The following is a 14,883-nucleotide window of genomic DNA, read 5'->3' as shown; positions in this document are numbered from 1 at the left end:
TTTAAAAAAGTGAACCAGATAGTATCTACGAAATGCTATTCAGTGATTTAAAAACTGCTTCCAAGTCTTTACGTATTAATTAAAAATTTGGTGAACCCTTAATGGCGTTACAATTTTTGGGTGCTCAAACGTCTGCCTTATATTTAAGGTTTGAAGAGCAGCAAATAATTACACTCTATTTAATAGAATTTTGTAAATACAGGTATTGTATTAAATAAATCACTTTTAAACATAGCATATTGTTTGTCGTTATGATACGTTATTTGCAAAACGAGAAAAACAAAATCTTCGAGGAAGCATAGTGATTTTTTTTAAATGTCCAAAATTTAAAAATATAGTTTGTCACTTGGGTTCTTGAGTTGTCAAGCTCCTAATCGCTAGCGCATTTGTCTTAAGTTAGATGTCCATTAAAGAACTCGAAGATACGTAACTGTATTTATGTTGCAACAGAACTCTGGAGCGCCTAGAACAATTTAACCGAACTTGGTACACATATGACTTTCAATCTGGAGAAGAATATTGTAGCGTTGAGGCATCCCCTAAGGATAGGACTGAAAAGATATTACATGTAAAAGGAACCGAAAACGACCGATATTAGTATGATCGATACACACAAAAATAATAGCATGAAAAATGCTTATAGGAACAACAGATGGCAGGATTTCTACTCATGTAAATGTTGTCAGAAGATTAATGCGCTTATAAAAGTATTTTCTTCAAGGATTGCAGAAATTTAATACATTTTTCGTTGGTCGCTATAAATGTGAAATATACCTAGTAAAGCTTTCCTTCTAGCAAAAAGCAACAACTATTCAAATTTTCATTGTAATTTTGTAGATATTTCTGATAACATGGGAGGCGATGACATTAGTGTTGAATCAATACACTAAAAGTGGAAGTCAAGTTCAGCTTCTCTAATATCATTATATTTTGCTAATGTAGTTTTTGAGGTCGATGAGGTAAATATTGTTATTTGCGGTGCAGTCTAGTTTCAGATGCGATGAGAAAGGGTGAAAAATAAAATGATCAAATTTAGTCGCCAAGTGATTATTAAAAGCGGGGTTTATGTTGTTGTTCTTGATCAAATCACATGAAAACTGCTGATCTGTGTGAAATGAATTTTGGAACGTAGCTAGTACCTACCTACCTTGAGCTTGTTTTCTGTCATGTCACTTCGATTAATAGGCGTGTCTTTAGAGGGTGGGAGGTTCAAAATTTTTGCAACAATTTACGCGTTTGTATAATTACAGTTTCGTGGGAATACCTTTTCTGCGTGGGAGATTGGGGTGCAGGTATTTTCCATAAACTTATTCTTCGCTTGCGGAGAACGGGATTTTAGCTAGTATGCAATCAACAAGTGCAGAAATATGAAAGAATTTGTGTGTGGTATGGTAAAATCTTGGTAAAACCTCTTCTTTGAAATGAACTGAAATTTTAATATTTTATAATTTTACTTGTTTGTTTTTCAAGTCTAGTTAAGTGGCCCTTGACTTTTCAAAATTAATTTGGATTATATATAAATATGTAATACCATGGAAGATTATTAACTCTTGGTGTGAGGAGTCCCCAGCTCTATCCCAGGCCATACTTTGTGATGCTCAACATCTAGTTCGGGGTTTTCTTGAGATTCTTTCTTTTCCGTACCTTATTATTCTACCAATTATTCCATATTCATTCACTTTTTCTAATAACCCATCTGTTTTCAGCCTGAAAGACATAAGCATGAGACGTTGAATTAAAGACACTCAACAAAAGTTATATTATCGATCCTCTGAGCCCAGGAGAAGCGCCAGGATATATAAAACTATATATAAAACTAGGATATATATAGGATATATAAAACTAGTCATTCATATGTAAAAACTAATTCGAAAACACATAATATAAATACAGGTACTATGTCTTTAAAACAGTGAGAGAATGATATTCGTGGTAACTTGTTGCAATAGGGATAAAAACACATAGGCCTAATTTATAGGACTTTAGGGTGATAATTATACACCGTATTATATATATACAAAATTTCCTGTGTTATTTTATTATTCTTCGAGTAATGTTTCTCCAATTTTGATCAGGAAAATTCGCACCAGGCTTTAACAGTTGGAGAGCTAATGATAGAAAATGAGAATAGATAAAATTACTTTATATACTAAGCATTGAGTTAAGGGTAACTTGAACGATATTTTTTTCCAGTTCTACTAAACAAATCAATGCCTTTAAATGGTATAGCTATAGAAAGTTAAAAGAAAATATAAAACAAAACACATATACGCTCCAGTTCTTCATTGATAATAAAGATGAGAAAAGTAAAGAAACAAAGAAAGAAAGAAAGAAAGAAATACACTTTGAATGACTCCGTTAGAGATATATTTGGATTTTCCAAGCAATAATATTGACTTTCAAAGTCGTTTGTTTCAACTTTCAAAAGAAAATATTACTATTAAAAAAAAAAAAGCCTTTACAAAATATTAGTTTTGAGGATTTGCTTTCGTGCAGCCAAAAGCGAAAGTTTGGATTTTCCGGTCAATTGATTTTTCATTCATACATGTATGAAAGGGATAGAAGTCTGGAGGGGATTGAAGGGCAAATAACTGACCGTCCCGGCGTCCGTCATTCAAAATCTACGACTGACGAAAAGACCATTTAGTGATTTTTGCTATTCATACTCATACATTGCTCTGACATGGGTATTTTTTTTATTTGGAATTCTCATGTGGGATATGGAGGAGCAATGAACCACGTTGATGTAATTTCCATTTTCGTTGGCGATGCATTTGTTGGCAACAAGTTCATGGTTAACAAAAAGAAGACCTTTATACAATGAATGAAAATTTCAAACTCTGGCCGCCGTGAACAGCATGGTTCTATACAAGAGAGCATCCAAATACTGTAGAATGTAAATAGTGGTCTACCCACGACTTCTTCTCTTGAATAGAGGCAAGAAGAGAAATGGGGTTTTGTATTAACAAACGTCATACACCAAAGTACAAACTATTATTCGTCTTCAGCCTTTTAGTCGACTGATTATGACAAAGATAGGAAAAGGGAGAGGGAATATATAGAAGAATTAATTATGTATCATGCTTGGGCCATGTGTTTATAATAATGATTGAAAATTTTAAATTGAAGGGAAAATATTTTTCAACCTATAATTAATTGTAAAGTTTTTGAGAATGCATCTTTCGTTTCACTTCGTTTGTTTTCTCTTGGCATTTATTTTCGATTACTAATTGCAAAATCAATGTTTATGAAATGGACAAAATTATCTGTGATTGAGTGATTTGTTTTAAAAATCTAATTTTGAGAATGTAGAAGAGAAATGAACATTAGCGCACATTTGCACTTGCTTCTTGCCTTCACGCTTTATTAAATATATGCGATCAACAGGGACACCAGCACATCAAATATAGGCTACAGACATTGGAAAACTACTGGAAAACATAAATTTCTAGATTTAACATGTAAGTTAACCTCTGTATTTATAGGCGACTGCTACACAGTCAATTTGGTCTTCCGCATTAAGTTTACAATCTCTTCACATGTCGAACGCACTCACTTATTATTTTACTGTTCACTTCATAATTAATGATTGGTTTATTGATTTATTAGATTAATTGATTGGTTTATATTTACATCCTTGCCAGCAGCGAGGTCATTGTAGGACGAATTGAAATGAAATGAAATCGTTCAGTTTTACGTCCCACGTGTATGCTGGTGAGGCTAAAGAAGACGGTGATTATGAGAAATGAATGAAATGGTGGAATGAAGGAAGTGGGAGGAAACTGGAGAACCTCGAGAAAACCCACGAGCACGGTGTTTGTCCACAACAAAGTCCACACGGCGCGAGCTGGAATCGAACCAGGGACCCCCAACCACCAAAGGTGAACGCTCTACTACTAAGCCACCACGTTCTCTCATTGTAGAACGAGATCATATACCTGTTTAAAGATATCCGAACTACTGTAATGCATTAATTGCTCTTCCATCGGCTCGTTGCACTCTTAAAATAATTTACGTTCCTTCAAATTCTTCAACATATATAATAACCTATAACTGTGGAGCATAAATATGATAAGAAGGCTATGAATCTCTAACACAGGTTATGAAGTCTTGCATATTTGTGCGCCTATCGTGTTTATAAGTGTTAAGTTGTTTGTTTTATTGTTTGGTATATATTATATTGAAAGGTTTGTTCTTCCTAAACAGGTTTCATGTACCCTCTCAGAAGAGATAAAATGAAATCTTTCAGTTTAACGTCTCACGATTATGCCAGCTAGGCTAAAGGAGACGGTGATGATAAGAAATGAATGAAATGGTAGAATGAAGAAAGTGGGAGGAAAAGGGAGAACCCCGAAAAAACCCATGCACATGGTGTTTGTTCGCCACAAAGTTCACTTGGCGCGAGCTGGTATCGAACCAAGGACCCATGCACCACTGGTGAACGCTCTACCATTGAGCCACCGCGGTCCTACTGTATGTTAACAAGAAATTGTAATTGTATCATAATGAAGATCGTTTTATTTTGAATAAACTAACACAAGATCATAGTAAAATATGCGATTGTATGTAAACCATTTTTGTCTGTTAACTGTACAGCATCAATTTTTACTTAAAGATGTTTAGTTTTGTAAATGTGTTTTAATGTTATATCTCTAATTCAAAATAATACAAAGTAGTAAATGATTAATTTGAGTTTATTGTCCCTTTTCGCCACCGAAGCTATGTGAAACGAATCCTTCTACTTAAAGTCTTCTTCCACTTCAGTTACTCCCAATTGAAATCGATCTCGGGACCACAGGCACAGGAAGGATACGCATTGTTCACTTGGTCACAGAGGAGTATTATCAACTGATAATGAAAATGATTATTGCCTTAATAAAATTCCACTAAATCCAACTTAGATTTCTTTTCTGATTTTGTTTACAGAGATGTTGCACGTGTAGTGTGACATGTAAAGTACGACGTAGTTTCAGAAGTTCGGAAAGTTTCTGCTCTAACTGTTAATAACAGAACTGATGAACTGCGTATTATCTTAGTGGAGAAGAGCTTTGAGTGATTGGTATCTCATCATATTTCCTTAAACAATCTACAACTTATTTGAATTCCCTTCAACAGTCGTTCCAGTAGTTATTAATTCTCGATATGATTAACATTCCTGCTTTTAACTTCTTATGCCTTAGATTTCAAAATCATCTGTATGTATTATCCGTGAAATGAAGATTGACAACTCTAATGTCCCTTCGACAGAACTACTGTTCTTAATCGAGTGTCTGGCCTCAAATTTCAAAATTCCTCCTATGGTAGAGTCCACATCTGTTATTATGATACCCACTCTTCAGGTACAGTTTCCTCAATCCAGTATTTGGCCTCAAGTTACAAATTCCTCATATGGTAAAATCCACAGGATTGAGGTCTATGACTATGATGCTCATTATATACAGGGTGTAATTGAAAAGTACCGGAACTTTTCCCGCCGCGCGGCTCCCTGGCGTTCGAAAAATGTGAGGGGTGGGGGAAAATGTGCGCGGGACCTTCCTCTTTCAAGCGGAACTTGGTTCAGTGCGCTGCAAGCAGCGGTTGAGAAAGCATCGCTGTCCGCGCGAACGTCATTTTGGTTTTGAGCGCCGAAAATGGAGTCAAAAATTGACCAACGCTACGCCATCAAGTTTTGTGTCAAACTAAAAAAGACGTTCACCGAGACCCAGGACCTGCTCAAGGAAGCTTTTGGGGAAGATGTGATGTCCCGTACTCGGATCTTTGAGTGGCACAAGGCCTTTAGGGAAGGCCGGGAGGACACCGATGACGAACCACGCTCTGGGAGGCCGTCGACGTCGAAAACCGATGAAAACGTCGACCGAGTTCGCGAATACCTGAACCTGGACCGTCGGACAACCCTCCGGGAGATCAGTGAAGAACTTAATTTGACATACTATGCAGTGCAAAAAATTGTGACTGAAGAATTGAACATGCGGAAGGTGTGCGCCAAACTGGTCCCCAAGGTGTTGACCGAGAGCAAAAAGAACTGCGAGTGAAAATGAGTCGTGAAGTGCTGGATTGTGTGGAAGCCGACGAAGAGTTATTAGACAGTGTGATCAGTGGTGATGAAACATGGTGCTACGAGTACGACCCCTCGGTGAACGTCTTTTGGCGTAGCGTTGGTCAATCTTTGACTCCATTTTCGGCGCTCAAAAAACGTGACCGACTACCAAAACGACGTTCGCGCACATTTTCTCCCACCCCTCACATTTTTCGAACGCCAGGGAGCCGCGAGGCGGGAAAAGTTCTGGTACTTTTCAATCACACCCTGTAGGCCCCATTTCCTCAATCCAATGTTTGATTTCAAATTTCGAAATTTCTCGTATGCTACAGTCCACGAGATCAGTGTCGTGACTATGGTGCCCATTCCACAAACACAGATTTCAATCTTGTCTTTGGGTTACATATTCAAATAGTGGTGTACAATCTATGCAGTCTTGTTTACTTATTCGAATGCTTTCTATTGAACTGTATTTTCTCATTTTCCATCCGCGTCCATCCATTAAGAAGAATTATCTTCAATTGGTCATAAGAAGTATCTTCACTCAGCCAAACACATAATAGTAATAATACAACAATGATAAACATAATTGGAGGTAAACTTTATACGAATCCTACACAACCTGCATACAGATATATATTGAGTTTATCAACAGTGTAGCACAAAGCATACAGCGAAATACAGCGTGTAGCTGTATTTGTGGTATTTTGAAATTTTATCTTCAAATATTGTTACGTTATAACAACACTTTGGGTCTTTTCTTTCTTAAATTGTATAGCATACTCTTGAAGTTTGGAGTTTGAAGTTTAATGTGCTTTTCTATGGCGCGCAGAAATTGCGCGTTCCCTGCAAGCTCTCTTAGTTCTCTCCCCTAAAAATGATGCTCCAACAGAGGTATAAATTTGCAGTCAAGAAGCCTAAACTTAATTGGTCTCTATCACAGGGATATCAATTCTGTTGGAGAGGAGACTCATTAAGTGGTTTAATTACAGATAAGGTAAAGTTAATGATCCTCCATTGACTGAGAATTGCTTGTTCTGGGATTCTTGGATTAAGCGTCTGCTCAACACAAAGCATAGAAATGGACGGCAATAGAGGGAGGAAGGATTGTTCCCTTTTCTCTCAAATTATCGCTTATTGCTACAACCGCCTGTAGTTGTAACCGCAGATTACCATCGAAAATTCACTAAGACCTCCATATATAAACTAAAGCTCTACAGAGAGATTGTAGGCTTTTACTATAATCTCTAAATTGCAAGATAGAATCTTAAAAGAATGTCATTACTATTATAAGATTTTTCAGGATATCATTGAAGTATATGAGTTTTTCTTTTCATTTAAGGATCTCTATTTTTTATTTATTTTACTACAGTATCATCTGTCTATGACCTAAAAGTAGATATTGATTAGAGGTGAAAGGTAATTTAAACATAAGCTACATGCTCTGTAGCATTGCTACACATAGAAAATGAGAGTCTTGAAACAAAAACAGTTTGAGCTTCGCTCCCACTTCAGAATTTTAGTAACAGTTTAAGAATCAATGGGATATCAGAGGCAATTCCCCTTGTCATGAAAGGTAATTTCAGTTTTATGTATAGAAAACACAGGCCTCTTAGGATACATTATCAGGTGACTAATTTCGTGAATCTTTCGAACTCCGTGCTAGATTTTATATTTCGTTTTAGACTATTAAATCCTACAAAATACTTCAACCAGCTTACACCTCAACCATGATGAATTAGCGCTGACAGGATTTGAAACTAAAGTTAACATAGTATTAAATAATTTACTGTAACATAAATGAAGACCATCGTGAATCATAGCATTCTTATCGTTGTCAAAGAAACTCACTGAAGGATTTAATGGGTTATATTACATCAACAAACTCTAGCTCATGTGAGTTGTCTTGTACACCATTTAAACGAATCTATAATCCAGGGATGCAAATAAGCAACACAATTTTACTCGCCCAAGAAAAAAGCTACTGGTCCAAATCCCACAATAGAAATCATTTACTTACCCTCGGTATGGTATTAAATACTGCCCGCACCTATGAATCACTCGCCCCGGGCGAGTGGGCGAGTGCTTATTTGCATCCCTGTTATAATCTTTCTTGCAAAATGCTTCTCTCATGGTTACAGGAAAAAAAAAATATAAATGTAATCTTGGGTGCGAATGTTTTAAGAGAGAAGCCATTATATAGTTAAATATAAAATGTATTAGATAGAGATTGTTTATCCTTAGTAAACTGTTCTAAACAGGTGTTGTATTACGTAATAAATTTCAATTATTTCAGAGTTACAGACTTCAAGTCATTGTAGATAAGTTATACCAAATACCTAGTATTTCAGTGGAAACTCATTGTCAGATCCAATAAGGTCAATTAAATATTGTGTAGTCGGACAAAGAAAATAAGTTTTAAATGTATTCTTGAAAAATGAAATTTGTATTTCACGCATCCTCGTTTTGATTTTCAATTCGGATGCTGTTCCAGAGAATATCTACCTTAAAAGTTTTCCAAGCTAAAAGAAATTGCCACGCAGTCTCTGTTGACGTCCGGGCTTCAGAACGTTTAATTTTGTTATAGATAGCTCTTTAGTTTCTAGTTGAAAGTAGAGCATATTCAAGTGTATGCAAAAGAAATAAATGTTGAGATTTCAAGTGGAACGAAGAAGGAAATATACGGTGTTAATTCAACCTTTCTGCTGGTCGAGTGGCTGGTACGTGTAATCTTCGGTACACGGGATCCCAGGTTCGACTTTCGGAGGAGGAGCACAGTAGAAGTTCCACAATTATTCACTTTCATTAATCATCTGTCTTCTTTAACCTAAATTGCATAATCGTGGAACATTAAACTTTAAAATTATTCATTTTATAGTGTTAGTTCAACACAAAGTACTAATTACCATTAGCGTTTGAGTACACGTACTTGTGTGCTGGAAGCAACTGACAATACAGTTTACTTTTATTTAATTTTTAAAGTTGTATTTTCACAATTTTTGATAATCGATTCGTTTCCGTAAGCTTCGAAATACGTATTGCACATATTTTATAAAGTGAACATTACTCATATTAATTGTACCGTAGTTTTTTCATGACATCACTTCCTTGGTGGATATTATTTTCATATTTTTAAATAAATCTACGTTAAAAACATTATTTTATCAAAAGTGCTCTACACGAATGGAAATAATGCGAATGCCCAAAGTTCAGAAACATTCCTAAGCCCATTAAATTCGAAAGAATACAGCTCGTGAGTTTATTTCTTTCGCGAGTGAGTTTCGTAGTTAAGGATGACAAATGGATTTCAACATGGTCTGCTCCAAAATTTAGCTTAACACAAACGAAAATCCTCGTGAATCATAGCGTTCCTATCGTTGTTAAAGGAACTCATCGAAGGATTTAATGTATTACACCATATCAGCAAGTGCTTAATGCATGTTACGTAAGTGCTTAATGTATGTGTTGTCTTGTATAGCCATGTTAAAGTAAGCAAACCATTAGTCTTCTTGGAAAATACTCCTCTCTCATAGGGAGAAAAAGATCAGTTTTGTCTCTGATACGAATATTTTAAACGAGAACCACCACTAATTTTGATCCAATTCAGTGCAAAGGTTAAGAACATACATATATATTGAATATAGTTTTTCACATATAATACATATTTATTGAATATTATATATATATATATACATATATAAAGTATGTTTTATAATATATATAACCCATAATATACATTAAAATGCTTACATCGTGACATGAATAAAATAATTTATAAAATGTACGTGATAATAAAATGTCTAAGAATGGCATTTTAAATTAAGGAATTCAATATAGTATGTGTAAATTTTAATAAACTCGAAACTTGGTTCTTTTTTAAGAAGTTAAAACTTAACTTGAGCTCAAGGAATCCTAAATTTATATAATACAACATATATTAAAAAAAAATACTAACTTTGAGTGTCAAATACGTTATTGGTAATTTAGAAACTGGAACTGAAAATTAAATCAAGTTATATAAATAGGAGCACAATGAATTATACACAGTAAAACTTACAAATAAGTTGACATTTGTGTAGTAAACTGAAAAAAAAATATGTAACTCTATGCAATTGATATTCGAGTGTTTTATAATTGTCTAAAAAATATTTATACAATCTTCTTTTGTTTTTTGTTTATTTTCAGATGGCAACTTGAACTGAAGACGACGTCTTCAAGAGGTGTCCTTCTCTACAATACAGGGTTATCTTCAAAATCAGACTTCGTAGGGATAGAATTAACAGATGGACATGTTCGTTTAATAGTGGACAAAGGAAATGGTCCAGCTGAACTCGTAAGCAAAGTGACTGTATCTGATGGTCTCTGGCACTTGGTGGCTGTTCAGTTCAATCCAACTTACATGGAGATCACGGTAGATGATCAAATAGTTAATATGAGACTATCTTTGGGCGAAAATAGGTATTTGGACCTTGCCGAAGTACTTTTCATAGGCGGTATTGAGTTAAATAAACGTTCACGTGCCTTGAACCAAGGACTCAAATCAGGTGAAACAAGTTTTAAAGGATGTTTGAGAAATATGGATCTCGATGGGAAGAAATTTGGAATCCCAGATGCTCGAATTACTTTAGGAATTTTACCAGATTGTGTCTGGGAATACCAGTGTGCCAGAGATCCGTGTATAGGAGGTGCCTTGTGTATTCAAAAGGGAGTTGATTCATTTAGATGTGAATGTGATCTTCCGTTATGTGTTAAACCAGATTACGCTACTGGTTATAAAGTATTTACGAAAACCACATTACCAGTCGACTTGGAGATAATAGCGCTGTCGCCATTACAAGTCCAAGAAGGAGGAAATGCTCTCATAACATCCAATAATATGGATGTTGTTTTGGACTATCCAAAGTTTGGTGTCAGAGAATCCGGTGTCTTATTTCGTGTAGTAGAAACTCCTCGTCATGGGAAAATTCAGGTTGATCTTTGGCGAAGACCGGGTGATTCTATGTTTACGCTACTTGATTTGAATACGGATAAAGTACGCTATATACATGATGGATCAGAAAATCATCAAGATTCCATAGTATTTGAGCTGGAATTTGCAGCAGGATCGGGTTTTATTCTTCCAGATTATTTACAAGGACAACATCACTTTGTGTTACATGTCAATGTCACGCCGGTAAATGATCCTCCCATATTAAATGTTCCTTCTGGGAAGGTTTTAAGGCTTGCCGAAGGTACCAAGAAGGTCCTAACTTCTGATCTCTTAAATGCAGAAGATCCTGACAATCCAACATCTGATTTAGTGTACACAGTTCTAAGTTTGGGTAGTAATAGTAAATCTTATATTGAAAACTCAAATAATCCTCGCAAACCTGTACAGACTTTTACCCAGCAAGAAGTCAATGAAGGACTCATTTCCTTCGTTCACAAAGGTTCATTAACAAGTAAAATCTCGTTGCGTGTGTCTGATGGTATGGAAGCTGGACAAACTACTATACTCAGGGTTTCGGCTTACGAACTTCAGATCATATTACTGAATAATACTGGTCTTGTTCTCACTCATAATTCTTCATCTTTAATTACACCGTATAATCTTACTTTTACTACAAATGCAGAAGATCAAAATTTAGAAATTAGATACGATATCACTAAGTTACCACAGTTTGGAACAGTGCAACGACTTCGAACAGGTAGTGCTGTTGGTTCTGGAGCAGCACTTCCTTCTTCTGGAACAGGAAGATGGCAACCTGTTAACCATTTTACCAGTAGACAATTGGCAAGAGATCAGATACGATATGTGCATACAACAGGCACCCCAGCACATGATGAATTTAAATTTCAAGTATCTGTTATGGATGCAACTAAGAGCCCAACTGTATACGATTTTCGGATAGTGTTTGTTGAATTACGTATAGAGACTGTACGAAACGAGGAATTATACCTGGATGGGATTCAGGAATCTGTTATATCAGAGGCCTTTCTTTTATACGAGACGAGACCGCGGCCAACTCCTAGCTCTCTTCTCACTTTCCATATTCTGCGTCCACCTCGTTACGGCACGCTTAACCTAATGAGAATAGACCAAAGCTCAAAACACAGGAGACTAGGAGAAGGTGATACATTTACTCAACAAGACATAGCAGACAATCGTCTCAAGTATCGTTTACATAGAAAATCATTTTCTCGTGTTCGTGATGAGTTTCACTTTCGTGTTAGCACTCCAGATCGTTTCTCTGATCCTGCGGTCTTCTCTGTGTTTCATGTTCCTTCGGGTGGTATAGATGTGAAAGTTAATTTGGAAAGATTGGAAGTCGTAGAAGGCGGTCGACAGCCGATATCCAAAAGTCATCTTCATCTCGAGACAGATAAAATGAAAGAAGTTATCTACAATATAACTCATGGTCCGAAACATGGTCGTATTGATGTTCTTGATCCCGGTCTTACTGATGCAGCACGGACTAATGTATCATGGTTCGATTCTCGTGAAGTGGCCGCTAACCGAGTTTTGTATGTTCATGATGATTCAGAATCACGTAAAGATGCTTTTCACTTCGTAGCAATTGCAGCAGACCCAGACGAAGATTTTCAGTACGTAGGAGTGTTTCATATTGATATAATCCTTAAGAATGATAATACTCCTATAAGAGCTGTTGACAAAGTGTTCCATGTAGTTAAAGACGGTGAACGCCTTCTTACTGGTAATGATCTTCGGTATACAGATGCCGATATAGATACCAAACCGACAGATATTCAGTATACTCGTCGAGGGATACCGAACGGTGGAATATACAGCTCAAGAAATCGGACTCAACAAGTTTTTCATTTTTCTCAGGATGACCTTGATAAAAAGAATCTACTTTTTCGTCACAGAGGTGATGAATATGGAAAGGTGGTATTATGGATTACAGATGGCCAGTCTCATGTGACAGGAATATTAGAAGTTCGCGCTTCAGCTCCTTATATTGAAGTATCCGTTAATAGCGGACTAATTGTAAAACTGGGCTCATCAATGGCAATAACTACAGCTAATCTTAGCTCTGAGACCAATTTGAACGCGTACGGTGAACAATTGATCTATGAGGTTACAGAGGGACCAAACCACGGTGTCTTAGAAGTCAATGGCCACTCAACAAACCGATTTACTGAGCTTGATTTAGAAGAAGGCAGATTGTCGTACCGTCATGATGGAAGCTCAACGCACAAAGATTATTTCAATTTTCGTGTTCATGCAATGGATACTTCAACCGAAGGCCGTTTCGAGTTCAAGATATTTCCAGCTAGTTACTGGGAGCCTCTGGTTATAGCCAGCAATAGGACATTGCTCGTTGAAGAATCTACCAGTGTCATGATAAGACCAACATCTTTAAAGGTAAGTGTGCTTTGTTTAGATATATGAAAACAGTTTATGCATTGAATCTTTCGCTTCAGGTATAATGTTGAACAGAGCATTACATCTGTTATCAAGTGATGAAGTATAGCTTGTAGTAGAAATATGTTATTAAGGACAAGCAGCTTATAATGTCTGCATGCATATTGCTGGAAATTTTTCTTGTAGTTTAATATTTTCGATAGTACCAGAAAAATATCAAGTTATTCATATTTTTTTTAAAAAAATCGCTCAATTTAGTTCAGAAAAAAGTAAAAAAAGGTATACAAATTAAATGAAGTTAATTAAATAATTTTTGCAATTTTTGCTTCGTTTCTTAATTTATTAGAGTAGCTAAACAATTTACTATTCCTGAAATGTGAAGGTTATTGAACTTATTGTGAAGCACAAAGATAAGTATGAAGAGTAAGTTTCAAGCTAAGTACCAATATTTATGAATTAGCACACTAGTTCAACACATTAGTTATAAATACAAGTAAAAAAATGCTTAATTTAATTCTACCTGGGTACTTAACAATAAGGATTTTTATCCGACTTGTACAAAGGTTATTCCAGATTTAGGTACCTTTATTAGTGAAGTTACAATCTTATTGACATCAAAAGTAAATAAATAAAGTAAAGAAATCAAACAAGAACGAAAACTATAGAAAGAATTTAAGATAATAGTGTCGCATTGTTAACCTATATGTAATCAGAAATTGTTAGATAATTTCTTAACAGTTTCCGGTATTTACATTATGAAACGAATATTTTATTGCCTAAATGAGCGAACTTTATCTATGAGTGACTATATATGTATAATTTACAGAAATTATTTCCTCACTTTTGTATTTTACTTGAATTTGGAACTTTTTTTTGAATGTTTGGAATTTCTAGACGTGATGCCGAGTTCGTGTCTTATTTATGTTAATTTGTATCGTTTGGGGCAGTCATTTGGAAAATGTCTCATATAATGATGAAAAAAATAGTGGAAATAGTCATTATAAGTATGCAATTCTGATGTTCAAAATCAGATGTTGATGGTAAGCATATAATTATTACTAAGCACGGTAGTCTATTTTGTGTGTTACCAGTATTACGGTTATGGTCCAGTTGCACATCAAACATGTGTTTAAAATTAAAGCGATTCTCTATATGAGTGGGTAAAGAGTATGTTTAATTTTGTATTGCAGACTTACTTCCCTAATATAAATTAGGATATCCCACATCCTTTCTGGTAGCAAATCCACTTCTGTTATTTTGATGACAAGCTCTCACAGCCACAGCACGTTCTTCACCGATCCACTTTTCTATATACAGTGAAACCTCTGAATAACGGACACCAATGGGACATGAATTTTTGTCCGTTACTGAGAGGTGTCCGTTACAGAGAGGTTACAGTAATTTAATTTCTCGCAACGGTTACTGTATGCAGTAATATACAGTAAATACATTATGTATGAGCATTAACTACGTAAAATTC

General features: G+C 35.5%; 1 protein-coding gene across 1 annotated transcript in view; it reads left to right on the top strand.

Annotated features, from left to right (window-relative positions):
- The window catches only part of kon (chondroitin sulfate proteoglycan 4-like protein), a 181,938-nt gene that overhangs the window by 97,475 nt on the left and 69,580 nt on the right, over nt 1-14,883 (top strand). Inside the window, exon 5 of the mRNA XM_081749757.1 lies at nt 10,223-13,403. Coding sequence (XP_081605883.1) covers nt 10,223-13,403 — 3,181 coding nt within the window. The remainder of the gene's footprint in view (nt 1-10,222; nt 13,404-14,883) is intronic.

Source organism: Thermobia domestica, chromosome 2 (assembly GCF_964235325.1).
Source record: "Thermobia domestica chromosome 2, izTheDome1.hap1.1, whole genome shotgun sequence".
Lineage (NCBI taxonomy): Eukaryota > Metazoa > Arthropoda > Insecta > Zygentoma > Lepismatidae > Thermobia > Thermobia domestica.
The sequence above is the reverse complement of the archived record's forward strand: the minus strand, read 5'-3'. Positions and strand labels throughout refer to the sequence as shown.